Here is a 22,559-nt window from a genome sequence, read left to right as displayed (position 1 = left end):
TTTATCTAAGTTGCACTTTTAGTGAAGAAAAAAAATTTGAAAGCCAACATATTTTTTATTTATTTATTTATTTATTTATTTATTTATTTATTTATTTATTTATTTATTTATTTTTAATTAAACTTTATTGCGGTGACAATCGTTAGTAAAGTTACATAGATTTCAGGTGTACAATTTTGTATTGTGCGTTCACCACCCAAAGTCAGTTCTCCTTCCATCACCACATATTTGATTCCCTTTACCCTCATCTACCACCCCCCTCCCCCGTTACCCTCTGGTAACCACTAAACTATTGTCTGTGTCTTTGAGTTTTTGTTTCTCATTTCTTTGTCTTGTTCTTTTGTCGGTTTTGGTTTATATACCACATATCAGTGAAATCATATGGTTCTCTGCTTTTTCTGTCTGACTTATTTCACTTAGCATTATATTCTCAAGATCCATCCATGTTGTCACAAATGGTCCTATTTCATCTTTTCTTACCACCGAATAGTATTCTTTTTTTTTTAATTAAATTTATTGGGGTGACAATTGTTAGTAAAATTACATAGATTTCAGGTGTACAATTCTGTATTACATCATCTATAAATCCCATTGTGTGTTCATCACCCAGAGTCAGTTCTCCTTCCATCACCATATATTCGATCCCCCTTACCCTCATCTACCACCCCCCCCTTACCCTCTCGCAACCACCAAACAATTGACTGTGGCTATGAGTTTCTGTTTCTCATTTGTTTGTCTTGTTCTTTTGTTTTTGGTTTATATACCACATATCAGTGAAATCACATGGTTCTCTGCTTTTTCTGTCTGACTTATTTCACTTAGCATTATATTCTCAAGATCCATCCATGTTGTCACAAATGTTCCTATTTCATCTTTTCTTACCACCGAATAGTATTCTTTTTTTTTTAATTAAATTTATTGGGGTGACAATTGTTAGTAAAATTACATAGATTTCAGGTGTACAATTCTGTATTACATCATCTATAAATCCCATTGTGTGTTCATCACCCAGAGTCAGTTCTCCTTCCATCACCATATATTCGATCCCCCTTACCCTCATCTCCCACCCCTCACCCCCCACCCCCCTTACCCTCTGGCAACCACCAAACCGTTGTCTGTGTCTATGAGTTTCTGTTTCTCATTTGTTTGTCTTGTTCTTTTGTTGCTTTTGGTTTATATACCACATATGGAATACTATTCGGCGGTAAGAAAAGATGATATAGGAACATTTGTGACAACATGGATGGATCTTGAGAGTGTAATGATGTTTTCAGATTTTTGGGATAGATACCCAGGAGGGGGATTGCTGGGTCATACGGTAATTCTATTTTTAATTTTTTGAAGAACCTCCACACTGCCTTCCATAGCGGAAAGCCAGCATATTTAATGTCACAAAACACATGGAGTCAATTGTTTTCTTTTTTGTTTGGAAGTTCTTGACAGTTTGTCTGGAATAAACACATTTCCTAGAGTTTTCACATAATGAGAAAACAATTTTTTGAGCAATTAAGCACTATCATTTCCCAAAAGATACAGAAGGAAAGGAAGGAGGGGAGACAGAAATGAGCAAAAGCCAGCACCAGACATGTACAAAATTATCCCAGTAAAAAACTAACTTTTCCTCTACAATTTTGGGAGATGGTATAGAGACATGAAAACTCAATTAGGGTGGGTGAATGGAGGGGGGGGAAGGGATTAAGAAGTACAAATTGGTTTTATGAAGTAGTCATGGAAATATAGGGTATAGCATAAGGAATATAGTCAATAATATTGTAATAACTGTGTGTATGGTGTCATATGGGTACTAGATCTATGGGGTGATAGATAAGAGAGTGTTTGGAGGGCAGAGTGAAAAAGGTGAAGGCGTTAAGTACAGATTGGTACTTACAAAAACAGTCATTGGGATGTAAAGTAAATCATAAGGAATATAGTCATTAATATGGTTATAATTATGTATAGTGCCAGGTACTCACTGGTCAGTGGGATCACTTCTTAAATCATATAAACGTCTAATCGCTATGCTATACACCTAAATGAATATAAAATATTATTGAATGTTAAATTAATTAATTAATTAATTAACATCAGTCCTCAAATTCTACCAAAAACTTAAAGAGGATGGAGGACTTCCTAATGCCTTCCATAAAGCCAGCATTACCCTAATACCAAAGCAAAGCAAAGGCACAAGAAAAGATAAGACAAGACAAGGAAGGGAAGGGAGAGGGGAGGGAAGGGAAGGGAAGAGAAAAGAAGGGAAGGGAAGGGAAGGGAAAGGAAAAGGAAAGGAAAGGAAAATTACAGACTAATATCCTTTAAGACTATTGATGCAAAAATCTTTGACAAAATGCTAGCAAACTGACACTACTCAAGATTTCTGGTTTCCAGTCTGCCATGTAAGAGTCTTGGAAGTTGCCACTCCATCCTTATAACAAGTAAAAGCTGAACAAACTTAAAAATCAACAAATCTTCTTATATCCATAGAAGTGCCGGTCACAGGCCAAATGTTGCCTTCAAATTAGACAGAAAGGACAATACAAAGAACCACCGCTTACCAGAACAGAAATCAACAAATAGAGAAATAGTGCTAGGGTAAGAAAACATGAACTATATACAAATTTCTGGAGACTCAGTGTGGACAAGTCTGAGAGATAAGAAGTTTAGGGGGACCCAGGCATCAGCCGCCCCCAACTTTTGAGAGTTTTGCTACCTAGAGCTCTACCAAGTGATCACAGTGAACATTGGAGAGAAATCCTCTCATGCTTCTGGCAAGGGAATGAAAACCATCACAAAATATGCCAGAGAGTTCTATTATTCTTTTTTTTTTTTAAGAAAACTTTCTTTTTTAAAAAAACTTTTATTTATTTGTGTTTTTCCAGGACCCATCAGCTCCAAGTCAAATACTTGTTTCAATCTAGCTGTGGAGCGAGCAGCTCACAACGGCCCATGTGGGAATCGAACTGGCAACTTTGTTGTTAAGAGCACAGTGCTATAACCAACTGAGCTAACCGGCCACCCCTCTATTATTCTTATTAAGGTGTGCTCACAGTAGAAACCATTTAGCCAGAGCCTAACCTGCTGGAGTTTTATCAAATGCTAAGTAACATCAGGCAGCAGAAATACCCAATTCCAGCTGGCTCTAGCCTTCCATGGAAGAAAGGAAATACTCAGCCTCATTTAGTTTTCCACATAGGAGAAGGGAAATACTGAACTCCAGCACACTCTAGCCATTCTGTCCGTCGTAAGGGGGGGAGGGGAGACTAAGAAACATGTGTCAAGTTCACAGTCTATAAGTACAAGCTCACTAAAACTCTAAGACCTAAACGTAGGACTATAGATGTTTCCTTTAACTGCCTCCACACACACATCTTACCACCACATTACTAACGTCCTGTTTTCAGCCATTTCTTTTAACTAGTCCATCTATCTGGCTATCAAGAAAAGCTTATTGGACATCCTAAAATGGGACAACACAGTCTGAAGAGACAAAGCAGCATCTCAACCAGACTCAGATATAATATGGATGTTGGAATTATCAGACTGGGAATTTAAAACAACTATGATGAATATGCTATGTCCTCCAATATAAAAATGAGACAGCATGCAGAAACAGATGGGTAATATAAACAGAGAGATGGAAAGTCTAAGAAATAAAAAAAAATGAAAAGAAATACTAGAGATCAAAAACTCTAACAGAAATGAAAAATGTCTTCAATGGGTTTATAAGTAGACTGGTCTTGGCTGAGGAAAAAAATCTCTGAGCTTGAGGATATGTTAATAGAAATCTCCAAAATTAAAATGCAAAGAGGAAAAAAACTGAAAAAATAAAAACAGAATAGAATACCAATGTCTGTGGGACAACTACAAAAGGTGTAACATATGCGCAACTGGAATACCAGAAGAATGGAGGAGGAGGAGGAGGAGGAGGAGGAGGAGGAGGAGGAGGAGGAGGAGGAGGAGGAGGAGGAGATGAAGAAGAAATATTTGAAGCAGTAAGGACTGAGAATTTCCCCCAATTTAAGGTCAGACATGAAACCACAGATCCAGGATACTCTGAGAGCAAACATGATACATGGTTATCTCATTAGCACTTTTACATTCATTTCTGTGGGTATTTGATTAATGTCTGTCTTCCACGCTAGAATGCACATTCCAGCATGCATTCTGACTTTGGTGAGCACTAACTTTATTTTTTGCTCATAATCATATTCTCAGAATATATCACAGTGCCCATGGATGTTTAATAAATATTTGTAGAATAATTAAGTCTTTAAGCTTTGAACTCATAATTGGGAAGTAAGTTTGATATAGAAAGTACATAAATGTAATTCCTCTCTTCCCTATGCATGAAGAGGAGAGTTATTCCCCATGCAGAGTTAGTGAGCTGCAATTTGACACTCATCTTCAGGTTATCTTGGCTATTATTTTTAGTTCAGTGTCATCTTGTATATTTACCTGAATTTCTTTAACATTCCTAACTTGTCTAGTACAATGTTTCCTGTGCCTGTTAGCTTTCATTAATACTATTCCTAATATAGTGTTCAATTACTTGGGTGGAAAATGTGAAATACTTGATTCTCACCAGTCAGCCAGTGGAGGTAGAGAGTTCAGGGCTGGGGATGAGAGTGAGAGAATGGGGGAGTTTACCTCAGGACTCAAATTTTGTGGGTTTGGGTCCTGCTTTTGCTACTAGCTTCAAATGCATTTTCCTGACACCCAAATCTGTTTCTGCATTGCCAAAAGTAGACGCAGTATTTTCAAAAACCTATAGCACAAAATTATTGTGAGAATTAAATGGGAAAATGTCCCTGAAATTACTTTTTTAACCTGTACAGTGACATGGACGGACGTAATTATCTCAATGCAAATAGTGTTGGAGTGATTCCTAAAATAGGAATGGGAGCATGGACGAGGTTTCTGTCAAAGTCTTACAATTTGTGGGTAACTCCTTTTTCCAGTGCATTTCTATCTTGTTTTGAACTTTTTAAAAAATAGAGTGGTTGCAGCAAAGACATATCTTTTTTAAAAAGAAAGGAGGCAAAATACTTTTAAAATGTCGCATTTAACCAGCCAATTTGGAGTTCATCTTTACCACATTTCAGCTTCCTGGAAATCGCAAACTTTCCCATCTTCTCTTGCTCTCCTAACAACCTGAAACTCTTCACCAAATGCCGCCTGGTTTCTTGCTGGCTGGATTTTCCGTCCTCAGATTATGATGCAGCGCCCCCTACGTGCGTGCTCAATTGTGAGGTCACAGGGCCTCTACTAGTATATAAAGACCGACACTGAAGCCCATCCCAGTTGCAGCAGGCAGTGCAGGACGCTTAGCACTGTGGCCGGGAACTTCCCGATTCCGGGTGGCTAGCGGCCCCCTGCCCACCCAGTGCCTTAGTGCCCCAGAAGCGTGAAGAGAGAAGAGGCCAAAGAGGAGTCATGAACATCCTTTTCCTCCTAGTGGGTGGCGTTTTGTTCGCCTGTACGGTTGTCTTTTGGAAAAATCGTTTTCAGGTAAAGTGTGTACGAGAGATTGGAAAGAAATGAAGCTAAATGACTACATGGGTTGAGGGGGGTGTCTAAGAGAGTAGAAAGATAGTAAAATGGTAAGATAGGGGTAAGGGGAGGTCCCCTCATTCCACCTTTTCTCTTGAAAGAGCCCCCAATGTTTCTTCTTTACCCCCACAATTCTCTCATCTTGACTAGTTATTTGACAGCTATTGTCTGTTGTAAAATGCTCCAGGCCACTAAGTGACATGGTCAGCTTTACACCCGCTTGAAAACTAGTTGAAAATGCCCACTCCACACCACCACCTCCCATTTTAAGAATGTGAGGCTTCTCTCTTTTCTTCTCTGGCTTCTACTACCCCTGTGTTTCTGTTTCCTCCCCTGTATTTTCCTTTTCAGCCATCTTTATGAGAACTTTTGGGGCATTCACAAATAATTTAAGTTAAAATGTGCTATTCTTTGTGGTATTTAAAGCAGCAAGTGAAGTTCTTTTAGGTAAGAGTCAGAGTCCCAATACAGACTTACTGGACTTTCCAAGAAATATAAGGCGAGGATATGGCATTTTATTTTATTTGTTTGAGGATATGGCATTTTAGCATTAAAAGACCATTTTCATATATAAATATTTCCCGAAGTCTGTGTTTGGGAAGAACATATTTCCAAATCAATGTAGTCATTGAACAGATTTTTACTTTCTATTTCTTAGGGGAGGATAGTAAGTTCCTTTCGGTGATGAAGACTAATAAACATGTTGTTATTTTGTAGTCTTTGCAAATTGCTAAACACAGTAAACTACATATGTATAATTTCCTTCCCTTACAGAGAAACATTGGTGAAATGTCATCAAATTCATCTTCTCTTGCACTAGTAAGACCTTCCTCTTTTACTGGGTCAACTAAGAGCAATACTAACACAAGTCTTACAGTCAACAGCCTCTCTCAGGATGTCAGAATTAATTTCCCACGTTGGATAGCCATGCAGAAGCGAATATTGGTAAACCTCAGCATCGTGGAATACAAGCTGGCTGAATTGGAATATTTCCTAGTTATTAAGGGTGTAAAGGATGCATTAGTTAACCAGAAATCCACTGGCATGCTTAGAAAATGTACCGACATTGGAGGTGAACATTAAAGGCACTTTGAGTGGATTAAATTGATTGTATGTGTTTATTCCGAATGAATTATTGTTTAAAATGGCAGGGGATTCCAAGTCAGATACAAAATCCCAGATATTCATCAATTTGCTTACTCACATTAAAACGATTGTTTAGATGTTGCTAACACAGTAGTACCTCGGTTCGTCTCCATTGACGAACATTTCGTCAACATTTACTACAGTAAACCGGGAAGTAAATGCTTCAGTTTTCGAACACGCCTCAGAAGTCGAACATGTCACATGGCTTCTGCTGAGTGCAAGATCCCGAGGCCTAGCTGTCAGCTGTTTTCGAATGTTTCAGAACTCAAACGGTCTTCCGTAATGGATTACATTTGAAAACCGAGGTACCACTGTATATATTTTACCAGGGAAGGAATGAAAGCACAATAGAGACATAAAAGTTGTTCAAAAGGTTTTTTTAATAAGCTACAGTAAAAAGAATATAGTTGACACAGTGATTTTAATTTCACTCAAGTGTGAAAAACATTTTTCTCCAATGGTTTACAATATACTACTGTATATGTCTCCAAGTTTGTATTAAAGTAAACAGGATTTGATGGGACACTTCCCATTATGCAGAATGTTCTTTCTTACCATTGTGGAATCTGTATAATAATTAATTAATAAGGGCTATTATTGAGCGCTCTAAAATACACCAGGCACTCTGTTAAGATCTGTGCTTTACACGCTTGTGAAAACAGTCACACACACACTCTTCTCTGCTCTTTGTGGTCAGCTCTTGAAATGGATTTCTTTCCCATCACCCCCACGTCCAATTAGATAGTGTTTTATTAGAAATGTACCTCAATCTTTCCTGAATTGCAAGAGTCACCTATAGAAAACTGAATGCATTTTTCTATTTGGTGAAAAATCCACACCTCAAAAAGCACCATATTATAATGGAATGTGATGTAATATGCATTAAAATTCAGAAAGGAGTATTTCTAAGCTCTAGTCACCCATCTATTTCATATAACATTTTATAAAATCCAGTGTAACTGAGGAATTAACAATCTGTCCAAGTTCACTAACAGCGTGTGACCTATCCTCAAAATACCTAACATGAGTTCATCTTTTATTAATATACATATGTACATAACTCTCTGAGATTGTTCAAATACAGGCCTACATATTTATCTATCTCCAATGCCTCTTCCCCCCAAAACAAATTACCGGTATAAGTAAAAGAAATACCTTAATCACTTTCTCTCTTAGTCTTTCAATCCAAAGGAAAAGGAAAATTAAATTAAAATGTGTAAGAAATTAAGGCTTAAAATTATTCCTTTTATTGCTTAGTTGCCAAGAACAAAAGCCAGCAGTGGTATATGTGATTTTTAAACTGTATAGAGTCATGGATCCCTTTGATAGTCTGATCAAAACTATGCCTCTCCCTCTGGAAAAATGCATGCACATGGGAAAATATTACACATAATTGCAGTTCCATACATTATCTGAAGCCCAGGTAAGAACCTTAAGAATAGTTGAAAAGTTTCCTACATGTTGTGGCAGTGTTCATCTTCTTAGGCTGTGATGCATAAACCAATTGTAGCTATGTAATCAGTGTATAAAACAATTAGTGATATAATAAAATTTCATTATCTTTTGTAAGGAAACTGGGACATAGGACTTTTTAATTTAGCTTCTCTCATTCTTGACAAGTTTATCTCCTATTAGTATGTAAATAAGACATCAGCTGTAGTAGTAACTTATTCCATAAGACAATATCATTCTACTTGATCTACTAACTATATATTACAACATAAGATCTTAGATTTGATTGATGCCATTTCCTTTTAGTATTTTGTTCTATGTTCTATTTAAAATTAAACCTAGATTTCAGAGAGTATAATGAACTACTCTTAATTTTGTGAAACACAGTCGAAATTAGATGGGTCATGTTTTTCTTCTAAATATAACCTAAGGAATACATCATACAGGGAAAGAAGTACTCAAAGATTCTGGATTCCACTTTCTACATTACCACTTATTGGCCATAGGATCCTAATTTTTCTGTCTAATTTAACTATTTGTAAATAAAGAACATAACTACTAAGTTCACATAGAAAAGGTGAGCCATACTACATGAAGTTCTTAGACATACTGGATCAAAAGTACCAAAGAACAGTCTTCATATTATATACATAGTCCATTTTCCCCATATATTTATGACATTTCTAATTAACTTTCAATTTTAACACTTCCTTTTAAACATGTGATTTAGTTTCCCCAGCTTTATGGAAAAGAAAGACTGTGTACCAAGAAAATATAAGCAAGTAATATTTAAAAACTTGTATAATAGAAAATATGTCTATTTTCTAAATAACCAGCTCAAAATAATGCCTTCAATATATTAGAAAAATATTATGGTAATATGTTAAAAAATGTTATTGTGAAATAGGGACAGCTGTGTGTGTGCCATACAGACAGATAATCTAAAAATAAATTTAATAAGCACATTGCTAAACATTAGTAGATTCACATTTTGATATTCCATTCCTGCTTAAATGGGGAATAAAGCTTCTTATACTATTCTGAACATGATATATACATTTTCCTACTCAATTAACATACAAATAAATAAAAATTTTCCCCTATTCTAAACTAATCATATTACACAAACACATATTTTTAAAAATTAGACCTCATTCTGGTTTTCCACTGCCACTGACAGTAGGCATTTCATGGTCAGTCTCCTTGATAGGGTCTACCATGTCTTTATATCTTTCCCCACGATGTCGTTCCAAGTATGGACCCCAGTTAGAAGCTGGTCTGCAGCAGCTTACAATGCGCTAAAATGAAAAAAATAACAATTTTCAAAAGCTTGTCTTAGAAATCAAGTGCTACATTCTATAAATAAACAAATATAAAACTACATTTTCATTTTACAATGTTAAATTTCATTGTCTTGGCCTTAGGGTGACAATTAGGTGAGGCTGTAAACCACTGTATACCTGGGAAATTTCAAGAACCAAAGAAAGGGAGCTCCAGGGTCAAACCATTGATCTGAATCCATTCTTGAATGGGCTTGGGAATTTAATATCTGATTCCTGAGACTACCTTGTCATTGTCCTACATTCTAGTAAGATACCATAAACAACTCCATTCCCCTAAGTCTCTACGATAGAAGGATGACTCGGTCTAATTTGTGTTCAAGATAATTTACCAGCCTTTTTCCAGTCTAGACACACTATTAGGACATGTATGATAACCAGATCAGATTTTAAAAGTGAAGATTATAGATATAAAGTAAAAAGGTCACTTGCTTTGCATCATCTTGAGGAACAACTTATTACAAGCATACAGATCATAACTTTTATGTGCTAAGTGTTCTAATAGGGCCCAAAGCTACAGCAACAAGCAAGACAAGACACTTCCTTAAAGGAGCTTATAGTCTAGTACAGGGTGACATGCAAATATGTGTGTAGTATAATACAATGCTATACACATAATAACAGATGTTTGCATAAGGTATAAAAGTAGCCTAAAGGAAAAAGTGATTAATTTGCTCTCATGGTCATAATCTCATATTGCAACCATGTGGGTAAATGTATCATTGATTTGATCATAAATATTTTATATGAATTACAAATAATATTAATTTAATGTGCTTACTTGAAAGATGTTTCCTTTAGCTTGAATTATTTTTATGATAGCCATAATTGGAATCCAAATAATGCAGAAAATAATCATACACCAGCCTAGCACAACTCCCCAGTTTGGGTATGGAATTTCAGCATAAACAGGTCTCTGGAATTTCACCAGTGACCAGATCAAAATTGCCTGTGAAAGTAAAATATGAAGACAATGCAAAAGATTTGACTTTATTGCACTAATGATTTCAATTGCACTAATTATTAGCAATTTGATTCCATTCCTTAGAAATAATTTATCAAAAGCAATTATAATGAAAATACATTCAAGCAACTAAGACAATCAGGTAACTAGCCAGAAGATAACAATACTAAATGAACAAAACTAAATAACTTGTATTTGGCTATGAATTGATTCGTCCAAAATTAGCAACTTCACATATTTATAAAAGATAAAGCACTTGTCCAACATGTATTTCAATAAAATACTTTACCATAAAATACAAAAGATTGAAAGTAAAATAATATCTGAAATTTTATGTTATTGAAATTTAACTTTTATCTATAATAGCATGGTATTATTCTATGCCATAAGCTAGCCAGCATATCAATTAATTCAGTGAGAACATAAAGTACACTTTAGTGAACCTGCTTTGCACCTTGCTCAGCAATTATTTTTTATTATTTCCCACTGTGCAGACCATCCCTTACTCCACACCCAAATGCATTCACACACTGCTAGTACATATTTACCAAGGCACAATTCACTTAGAGCCATTTATTGAGAAAAAAAAAGAAGAAGCTCAATGTATGTTTTGGTAAAATAATGAAATCTGAATCTTAAAGATAAAAACACTTTAAGGCCAAGTTTTTGAAAAAATGTCTTTAAAAACATACTATACATGTTGTATCATTAAACCTAATTATTTATTTGGATGTCTATAAAGCAAACTAAACAAAATAATCAAAACCAAAAATCACCAAGTATTTTCTTTAAATATAGATCAGAATATCTTTGAAAATGTAAAAAATGTTATAAATGAAAGAATCCAAGATAGCAAGAGCAGGTAAACACTGTACTTGCCTCCTCCCATGACCACATTAAATTACAACTAAATTAGAGAACAATCAATCTGCAGAACCATCTGAAGACTAGCTGAACAGAAGTCCTATAACTAAGAATATAAAGAAGCTACATCAAGACTGGTAGGAGGGTCAGAGATGAGAAACAGGCTGGCCCCATACGCATATGTGGCAGTTGAGAATCAGAAGGGACATCTTGGTTGCGGAGGTACCCCCTGAGGAGCAAGTGTTCCCAGTCCCAAACCTGGCTCCTCAGTCCAGACCACCAGTGCCAGAAGGAGGAACCCCCACAACATCTGGCTATGAAAAACAGTGGGCATCCACCCTTTGAGTGAGGCAGAAGGCTGCTGGAAATCCAGGCATCCTCTTAAAGAGTGCATATACAGATTCACTCTCTCCCAAGCACTCATCCTAGTCTCCAACGGAGGGACGGTGGCTCAGGAAGTGCAATAGACATACAGGGAGAAACTGAGTTGTGTGGCTTTATGGAGAGGATTGGAGGGATAGCCTCTATTGTCCCAGACAGCTATTAAGCTGTCTTTCCATGCAGCCTAGGGTTGTGTGACATCTTTCCTATGTTGAGCCCTACCTCCACATGGCCAAATCTGAGTCTTCATTGGCATGGTAAACTCTGATCACTCCACCCTTGTGACTCCCTGGAACCCATCCAACTCATGAGCTGCCGGAGGCACTTTCAATGTTGTAAGGATGCCAGCCACAGCCCATCCACCTCAGGAGGTTCTTTCAACAATAAGCAGTTGGCCTCTGCTCCAGCACCACAGGAGGCCCTTTTGGCAGCAAGGACCCAGCCCTGGTGTCTTTCCTGAACAACTCTTGGGGATCTTCAGGCCCCAGGTGGGTGACAAATAGCCTTGGCGTGCCCTGGGTCTTTTGCTGAACAGGCCCAGATTTGATACTAGTGGTAGCCATCCCTGATTCACTTTGTGGGCTCTCCCACATGCCTCCAGTTTCAGCAGAGGCAGTGACCAACCACAGATAGCTTTATAGCTTTGACCAAGTAGCTCCAGGCCAGTAACAGGCAGCAGCTGACTTTGGACTGGAGGGGGGAACCCCTCACAAGAGGCCCCAGAACCAACACATGCAGAGGCCAACTTCAGACCACAACAGAGCACACCTAATTAGCCCCACAAGTGTTAGCCAAAGGGTGCTCTCAGCAGGCACTAGAAGCCATTGGAGCAAATTCTGCTCTGTGGTATCAGCTCTCACACAGCAGATAATATGCTGTGGGCATGCCACGCCTCAAAGCCAGTCACACTGAGAATCAGTCTCACCCCTGACCTGCCAACACCATGCAAGGCTCAACTACAACAGAAGGACATACACAACCCACACAAGGGACACTCCTTGAGCATCCAGTGCAGATGATGAGAAATACTACACTACTGGGACCCACAGGGCACCTACTAAATTAGGCCACCCATCCAAGACTCAGAGATGTAGCAGATATACCTAATACAAACAGCCAAACACAGAAAGGCAGCCAGAATGAGGAAATAAAGAAACATGTCCCAAATAAAAGACTAGGGCAAAACTCCAGACAAGGAAATATGCAAAATGGAAGTAAGCACATACCAGATACAGAGTTCAAAACACTAGCTGTAAGGATGCTCAAGGAACTTAGGAAGAACACCAACAAAGAGATAGTAAGCATAAAAAATGACATAGACACCATAAAAAAAGAACCAGTCAGAAATGAAAAATACAATAACTGAAATAACTGAAATCAAGAATACACTAGAAGTCAGGAGAAGGTAAAGATGGCAGAATAGGTAAATGCTATGCTAGCTGCATCTCACACTAAAATTACATCTCAATTATAGAACAATCAAACCCTTGAATCATCCAAAGACTAGTTGAACAGAACCCCTATAACTATGGGTATAAAGAAGAGGTCACGTTGAGATTGGTAGCAGAGGCTGAGATGTGAAACAAGCTGACTGCAAACCCAGAGATAGTGGTCGAACACTGGGAGGGACACCTTGGTGGCAGAGCTCCCCCCTGAAGAGTGAGGGGTCCCAGCCCCACACAAGGCTTCCCACCCAAGGGGTCCTATGCTGGGAAGAGGAGTCCCCACATTTGGCAACAAAAATTAATGAGGATTCCATCCGTCTGTCTCAGTAAGACAGAGGTGGCTGGAAAAACAGACATCCTCTTAAAGGGTATGCACACAGACTCACTTGCTTGCGAGCAATCAACCTTGGGTTCCAGTACTAAGGGGTGCAGCTCAAGAAGCACCAGTGACTTATAGGGAAAGACTGAGTTGTATGGTATCAGGTTTAGGGCTGGAGGGACAGCTGCCATTATCCTTGTATGGAGTCCACCTCACATGAATATGACAGGAGGCTGCCATCTCTCCTGTGTTGAATCCTCTCCCAAAGGGCAAAATCTGAAACCAAATTGGTCTGGTAAAATCTGTGTACACACCATCTTGGTGACTCTCTGAGACCCTGCCCTGCTTAGCTAGTGCAGCACTGCCTGGTGCACTCTTGCCTACTGCGTAGCCAGGCCCGCCCTACAAGCTGCTGTAGCCTTTTATAGCAGTAGTTGGCCCAAAGAAGCCTGGGAAACTTTGGGTGGCTGGTACTCAACCACAGCTTGCACTGCAAACTTTCTTGGGTGGCCCTTGGGACATGAAGGTCTGAGACAAGTGTTGGCTGGCCAAGGGACTCTATGGGCAACTTGCATGGTGTTCATAGGCTCAGCACCGGTGCAATAACTGAATCTGGATTAACTTTGTAAAAACCACCAGGCACTCCTCAACACCCTGAGACCCTGACCTACCCACCTCAGGTGGCATCGCAGTGGGTACTGTCAACACTGGATAAACCAGCCCGGCTCTTGCACCTAAAGAGACTTGTTTAGCGGCTGAGTTGCATGGGAAGCCAGCAGGTGGAAACAGGCTTAGGAGGGCCCTGGGGCTTTTGCTAAGCTGCCCTAGGCCCAATACTGATGGCGGACATTCTAAGATCACAGAGAGGCAATCCACACACACCTCCAGGTCAAGTGCAGGACACAACCAACTGAATACAGCTTTGTAGCTCCTACCAGGTAGCCTCAGGGCAATGACAGTCAAGGCTGAAATTGGCCTGCAAGAGAGTTCTCCCAAGAGACACCAGAAACAACACACCCAGAGGCCATCCTCAGACCACACCAGAGAAATATCTGATTAGCTCCACATGTGGCAAACTCAAAGGGTGGTCTCAACAGACACCACAGCAAATTGGAGCAAATCTCTCTCTGAGGGCTCAGCCCCTACATAGCAGCTCATATGCTGTGGGCATAGCCAATACTCACAGCTAGTCAACCTGAGAGTGAATCCCACCCACTTATGCACCAAAAGCAACCAAAGGTCAACTACAACAAGAGAATACACACAAAACATACAAGGAACACTCCTGAAATACATGCACAGGTGATGAGGGAGACTGCTACTGGACCACATAGGACACCTATTACATAAGGCCACCCGACAAAGACTAAGAGACATAGGAGACTAAATTAACATATAGAAGCAAACACAGTGTGGCTGCCAGAATGAGGACACAAAGAAACGTGTCCCAAATAAAAGTACGGGAATAACCTACGGAAAAAGAATTTAAAGAAATGGAGGCAACCAACCTACTAGAGACATAGTTAAAACACTGGCTATAAGAATGTTTATGGAACTTAGAATTTCAACGAAAAGATAGTAAGCATAAACGAGGACATGGAAACCATAAAAAATCAGTAAGAAACAAAGAATACAATATCTGAAATGATGACTACTGTAGAAGAAACCAATAGCAGATTAGATGAAGCAGAAAATAGAATCAATGATTTAGAAGACAAAGTAGCAGAAAACATCCCATCAGAACATCAGGGGAAAAAAAACGAATGAAAAACAATGAAGACAGGTTAAGGGACCTCTGGGACAACATCAAGCATAACAAAATTCACATATTGGAGTACCTGAAGGAGAAGTGAGGGAGCAAGGGATTAAAAACCTATTTGAAGAAATAATGACTGAAAACTTCCCTTACCTGGTAAAGGAAATAGACATACAAGGCCAGGAAGTACAGAGAGTCCCAAACAGGATGAACCCAAAAAATTGCACACAAAGACACATCATAATTAAAATGGCAAAGGTTAAAGACAAAGAGAGAATCCTAAAAGCAGTAAGAGAAACACAACCGATTATTTACAAGGGAGCTCCCATAAAACTAGCAACTGTAATACATCATCTATATATCACATTGTGTGTTCACCATCCAGAGTCAGTTCTCCTTCATCACCATATATTTGATCCAATTTACCTTCATCTGCCAACCCCCTCCCTCCTTACCCTCTGGTAACAACTAGAACCCTATATAACTTTACTAGTCATCATCACCCCAATAAACTTTAATTTAAAAAAAACAACTAACACTTGATTTCTCAACAGAAATTTTGCAGGCCAGAAGAGAGTGGCAGGAAATATTCAAAGTGATGAAAAGCAAGGGCCTACAACCAAGACTGCTCTACCCAGCAAGGCTATCATTTAAAATTGAAGGTGAGATAAAGAGCTTCCCAGAAAAGAAAAAGCTAAAGGAATTCATTACCACCAAGCCAGCATTACAAGAAATGTTTAAAAAGACTCCTTTAAGCAGGAGGAAAAACAAACAAATGAAGATCAAAAATATGATTAATAAAATGGCAATAACTATACCTATCAATAATCACTTTAAATGTAAATGGATTAAAGTCTCCTATCAAATGGCATAGGGAGGATGAATGGATAACAAGACCCATGCATATGCTGTCTTCAAGCTACCCACCTCAGATGTAAAGACACAGCACAGACTGAAAGTAAAGGAATGGAAAAGAATATTTCATACAAATGGAAATGAGAAGCTGGGGTAGTCAAACTTATTTCAGACAAAAATGACTTTAAAATGAAGACTATAATAAGAGACAAAGAATGACATTGCCTAATAATAAATGGATTAATCCATCAAGAGGACATCACCCTACTAAACATTTATGCACATAACATAGGAGAACTAAAGTAAATAAACCAAATATTGATCCATATAAAGGCAGAGATCAACAGTAATACAGTCATTACAGGGGATTTTAACACTACACTGACACCAATGGACAGATCGTCCAGACAGAAAATCAACATGGAAACTGCCTTAAATGACACACCAAGTGATGTCATCAAAATAGCAGTGAAAGATGAGCCTCTGGAAATCTCCCCTAGAATTTATGACAAATTGAACAACTATAACTCCACAAAGCACTCCCTGCACAGTAGACAGGCAAGACGAAGATGCTCACTACTGAATTCACCTAAAGGTGGAAAAATTGCATGAGCCAGGGAGGAGGGAAGGGAGAAGTGCGGAGACGGAGCCACCCAGGCACAGGATGCACACCTAGCTCAGTGCTCCCGGCTCACTACATCCCAGAATTAATGCAGCTGTGGGAGAGGGAAGAATTCAGACGGCGAGGGCTCCGTTTATGGCCAACAGAGCTGAGGGGACAGCATATAACACAGCTGAACCAAACGCTCATGGCAGAGACCTCAGAGCAAAGACTGAGGGAAGAAGGCAGAAAACGGAGCTTTAAGCCCTCACTGCCACAAAGAACCGAAGCCTAAAGCACTGAGACTAGCTGCCCCCTCCCTACCCTCCCAGAGCTTGCCCCACCACCACCTGCCCAATGCTAGAAGCGGAAAAGTAGGAGTGTCAGATAAAAAGACCAGAATATTTCTAGTTCTGAGAACTCTAGTCCACAAACACAGATTCACAGCCCAACTAGTTCCAGCAAAGGGGAGGAAGCCGTGGAAAAAGGACTGGCTGTGGTGGTAGTTCCCAAACTTGCTCTGGGCCACCTCTCACAACTGGCCCTGCCCCTGTCCCCACCTATCTGGGTGAATCCCTGCAGGAGTAAACGGAACTGGTGAAACTCACTGGTTCTGAATCTGGTGCAGGAAGAGCTTTGGAACTTCAAAAGCTCTTCGACTCCCCATAGAGATGTGGCACCCTATGAGCCAGGCGAACTGTTAACAGAGGAGAAGCCCGCCTTCCAGGAAATCCCCCCATTGTGTGAGAAGCTGGAATAGTGCATATAAAACATAACACTACACTCTGAGAGAGAAAAACCAGCTGCAGTAGCAGAGAAAATAAAACATTCTACCAAAACATCCTAAAAAACAAAAGAACGACCTGTCCTTTCAACCTGTTGCAGAACCCACAACTGCAGATGCCTAGGAAGAGAAATAATAAATCATTAATTCCTATGAATAACCAAGACAACAAGACAGCTCAGAAAGGAAGTGAAAAGTCTCCAGAAAAGGAACTTAAAAGTATGGAAATATTTGACATAAATGATAGAAAATACAGGATTGAAGTTCTGAAAAAATTCAACGAGATGCAAGAAAACACAGAAAGGCAGTTTAATGAACTCAGAAACACAATCAAAGAACAACATGAACATTTTACCAAAGACACTGAAATTTTAATAAAGAACCAAATAGAACTTCTGCAGATCAAGAACTCAATAGAAGAAATTAAGAATGAAATAACCAGCTTGGTAAGTACAGTTGACCAGATGGAGAAAAGAATCAGTGACATCAAAGATAGAAACTGCGAAATGACATGGATGGAAGAAGAAAGAGACTTGAGACTTAAAAGAAATGAAAGAACTCTACAAGAACTTTCTGACTCCATCAGAAACAGCAATATAAAAATAATGAGCATACCAGAAGGAGAAGAAAGATAGAAGGGAACAGAGAGTGTATTCAAACAAATAGTTGATGAGAACTTCCAAAATGTGTGGAAAGAACTGGATCCTCAAATTCAAGAAGCAAATAGAACACCTAATTACCTCAACCCCAACAGGCCTTCTCCATGGCACACTGTATTGAAGCTGTCAAAAATCAACAAAGAAAGAATCCTCAAGGCAGCCAGGGAAAAGAAGACGGTGACATACAAAGGAAAGCCCATTAGATTATCATCAGATTTTTCAGCAAAAACTCTACAAGCCAGGAGGAAGTGGAACCAAATATTCAAACTATTGAAAGAGAGAAATTATGAGCCAAGAATAATATCCAGCAAAGGTATACTTTAGATATGAAGGAGGAATAAAGACCTTTCCAGACATACAGAAGCTGAGGGAATTTTCTAATACACGACCTGCACTACAAGAAATACTAAAGGAGGTTATTTGACCACCATCAACAGGGACAATTTGTGGCAACCAAAACATAAAAAGGGGGAGAGTAAAGGCCTGAACCGGAATAGGGAATTGAGAAAGTAAGCATGCTGAATAAAATGGAATACTCTAAATATCAAAATTTCTTTTACATACACTTAATGGTAACCACTCAAAAAAAAAAAAAAAAGAACTCAAATATGTACTGTAAGGAAAGAAGAAACAGAGGGAAACATCACAGTATACCACCACACAGAAATAATAGACAACAAGAAAAAGGCAAAGAAACAATGGAGACACAAACTTATCAGAAAGCTACAGATAGAATGATAGGAAAGCATCACATATCATTAATCACGCTAAATGCAAATGGACTGAAATCACCAATAAAAAGGCACAGAGTACCAGATTGGATCAAAAAACTAAACCCAACTATCTGCTATCTCCAGGAGACATATCTCAGCCACAAGGACAAACATAGACTCAAAGTGAAAGTGTGGAAATTGACACTCCAAGCAAATGGTATCCAGAGAAAATCAGGTGTAGCCATAATTACATCAGCTGAAACAGATTTCAGCGTGAAAAAGATAACAACAAAGATGGACACTTCATAATGGTAAAGGGGACTACACAACGAGAAGACATAATATATTCATCAATATCATAGTCATCAATATTTATGCCCCCAATCAGGGAGCACCAAAATATACCAAGCAAATTCTAACAGAAAAAAAGGGAGAAATTGACCAAAACACTATAACACTAGGGGACATAAAACATCATTGACAGCTATGGATGGATCATCCAAACAGAAAATAAATAATGAAATAACAGCCCTAAAGGACACATTAGATGAAATGGACATAACTGAAATTTATAGAGCACTTCATCCTAAAATATCAGAGTATACATTTTTTTTCTAGTGTACATGGAACATTCTCAAGGATATACCATATATTGGGACATAAAACTAACCTCAGCAAATTTAAGAAGATTGAAATCATGCCAAGCATATTCTCTGATCACAAGGCTTTGAAATTAGATATCAATGGCAAAAAGAAAGCAGAAAAAACCACAAATACATGGAGAATAAACAGCATGCTTTTAAAGAATGACTGGGTCAAGAAGAAATTAGAGGAGAGATCAAAAGATACATAGAAACAAATGACAACGAAAATACATCCTACTGAAAATTTTGGGATGCAGTGAAAGCAGTTTTAAGAGGGAAATTTAAATAATTACAGGCTTTTCACAAGAAACAAGAAAAATCCCAAATAAATAACCTGACGTTACACCTTAAAGAACTAGAAAAATAACAAATGAAACCCAAGGTCAGCAGAAGAAAGGAAATAACAAAAATCAGAGCAGAACTAAATGAAATAGAGAACAAAAACACAACAGAGAGTTTCCGGGAAAATGGCGGCGTGAGGTGAGCCTCTGTAAAGCTCCCCTGGAATTTGCAATGAATCGAACAACAAAAACTCCACAAAGGACTCCCTGCACAGCAGACAGGCAAGATGAAGAGGCCCACTACCGAAATCACCTACAGGTGGGAGATTCACGCAAGCAGGAGGAGGAGAAGGAAAGGGAGAAGTGCGGAGACAGAGCCGCGCGGGCACAGGACACAGACCTAGCTCAGTGCTTCGAGCTCGCTGCTTCCCAGAACTACCGCAGCTGTGGGAGAGGGAAGAACTTGGACTGCTAGGGCTCTGCTATGGCTCCACAGGGCTAAGGGGGCAGCATAAAACACGGCTGAACCCAACACTCACGGCAGAAACCTCGGAGAAAAGACTGAGGGAAAAAGGCTAAAAATGGTGGTTTAAGCCCTCACTGCTGAACAGAGAACGGAGCCTTAGGCACTGAGACTAGCCGCCCCCTCCCTACCCTCCCAGAGCTCGCCCCACCCCCACCTACTCAGTGCTAGAAACGGAACACTAGCAGTGTCAGAGCAAAAGAACAGAATATTTGCTCTTCTGAGAACTGTGGGCCACAGACACAAATTCACAGCCCAACTACTTCTGGCAAAGGGGAGGGAGCTGTGGAAGCAGGACCGGCTGTGGTGGTTGTCGCCGCCATTGCTCTGGGCCACCTCTCACAACTCACCCCTGGCCCCACCTATCTGGGCAGATCCCTGCAGGAGTAAACAGAACTGCTGAAACATACAGGCTCTGAATCAGGAGCTGGAAGAGCTTTGGAACATCAAAAGCTCTCTGCATACCCACCTGGACACTGCTCCCTGTGACCTAGACGAACTATTAACAGAGGAGAAGCCCGTCTCCGAGGGAATCCCCCATTGTGTGAGAAGTTGGAATAGTGCAGAGAAAACATAGCACTACCGTGTGGGAGAAGAAAATAAGTTGCAGTTGGAGAAATAATAAAACATTCTACCAACAAGTACTGGAAAACAAAAGAAAGACCTCTTCCTATCAACCTGTTGCAGAAGTCACTCCTGTAGATGTCTAGGAAGAGAAATAGTAAACCAGTAATCGCCATGAATAACCAAGGCAACAAGATAGCTCAGAAAGAAAGTGAAAAATCTCCAGAGAAGGCACTTAAAGATACAGAAATATGTGACTTAAATGACAGAGAATTCAAGATTGCAGTTCTGAAAAACTCAACGAGATACAAGAAAACACAGATAGGCAGTTAAATGAACTCAGAAACTCAATCAAAGAACAGCATGAGCATTTTACGAAAGAGATTGAAATTTTAAAAAGAACCAAATAGAATTTCTGGAGATTAAGAACTCAATAGAAGAAATTAAGAATGAAATAACCAGCTTAGGTAGTAGAGTTGACCAGATGGAGGAAAGAATCAGTGACATCGAAGATAGAAACCTGGAAATGACACAGATAGAAGAAGAAAGAGACTTGAGACTTAAAAGAAATGAAAGAACTCTACAAGAACTTTCTGACTCCATCAGAAAGAGCAATATAAGAATAATGGGCATACCAGAAGGAGAAGAAAGAGAGAAGGAACAGAGAATATATTCAAACAAATTGTCGATGAGAACTTCCCAAATTTGTGGACAGAACTGGACCCTCGAATCCAAGAAGCAAATAGAACACCTAGTTACCTCAATCCCAACAGGCCTTCTCCAAGGCACATTGTATTGAAGCTGTCTAAAATCAACGACAAAGAAAGAATCCTCAAGGCAGCCAGGGAAAAGAAGACGGTAACTTACAAAGGAAAGCCCATTAGATTATCATCAGATTTTTCAGCAGAACTCTACAAGCCAGGAGGGAGTGGAACCAAATATTCAAACTATTGAAAGAGAGAAATCATGAGCCAAGAATAATATATCCAGCAAAGATATCCTTTAGATATGAAGGAGGAATAAAGACCTTTCCAGACATACAGAAGCTGAGGGAATTTTCTAATACGACCTGCACTACAAGAAATACTAAAGGAGGCTATTCGACCACCATCAACAGGGACAATTTGTGGCAACCAAAACTCAAAAAGGGGAGAGTAAAGGCCTGAACGGAATATGGGAATGGAGAAAGTAAGCGTGCTGAAGAAAATGGAATACTCTAAATATCAAACTTTCTTTTACATAAACTTAAGGGTAACCACTCAAAAAAATCCAGAACTGAAATATATACTGAAATAAAAGAAGAAACAGAGGGAAACATCATAGAATACCACCACACAGAAATAATAGACAGCAACAAAAAGGCAAAGAAACAATGGAGACACAGCCTTACCAGAAAACTAAAGATAGAATGACAGGAAATCCTCACATGTCAATAATCACCCTAAATGTAAATGGACTGAACTCACCAATAAAAAGGCACAGAGTAGCAGATTGGATCAAAAAACTAAGCCCAACCATATGCTGTCTCCAAGAGACACATCTCAGCTACAAGGACAAGCATAGACTCAAAGTGAAAGGGTGGAAATTGACACTCCAAGCAAATGGTACCCAGAGAAAATCAGGTGTAGCCATAATGATATCAGATGAAACAGACTTCAAGGTGAAAAAGATAGCAAGAGACAAAGATGGACATTTCATAATGGTGAAGGGGACTGTACAAC

The 22,559-nt window shown here is 39.1% G+C and overlaps 2 protein-coding genes across 2 annotated transcripts in view; one reads left to right on the top strand and one right to left on the bottom strand.

Moving 5' to 3' along the window:
• The first annotated feature begins 5,430 nt into the window (after window positions 1-5,430).
• On the top strand, window positions 5,431-6,630 carry CT83 (cancer/testis antigen 83). Its single transcript, XM_019715765.1, has 2 exons — window positions 5,431-5,505; window positions 6,322-6,630. The coding sequence occupies exons 1-2, from the start codon at window positions 5,431-5,433 to the stop codon at window positions 6,628-6,630; spliced, it is 384 nt and encodes a 127-aa protein (XP_019571324.1).
• Window positions 6,631-7,118: 488 nt separating this feature from the next.
• The window catches only part of SLC6A14 (solute carrier family 6 member 14), a 66,412-nt gene continuing 50,971 nt past the window's right edge, over window positions 7,119-22,559 (bottom strand). The window contains exons 13-14 of the mRNA XM_019715767.2: window positions 10,267-10,434; window positions 7,119-9,443 (exon numbers count right to left, since the gene is read on the bottom strand). Coding sequence (XP_019571326.2) covers window positions 9,297-9,443; window positions 10,267-10,434 — 315 coding nt within the window. The 3' untranslated portion in view covers window positions 7,119-9,296. The remainder of the gene's footprint in view (window positions 9,444-10,266; window positions 10,435-22,559) is intronic.

The sequence above is a fragment of the Rhinolophus sinicus genome, chromosome X, assembly GCF_036562045.2.
Source record: "Rhinolophus sinicus isolate RSC01 chromosome X, ASM3656204v1, whole genome shotgun sequence".
Lineage (NCBI taxonomy): Eukaryota > Metazoa > Chordata > Mammalia > Chiroptera > Rhinolophidae > Rhinolophus > Rhinolophus sinicus.
This window is presented reverse-complemented; position numbering and strand designations above follow the sequence as displayed.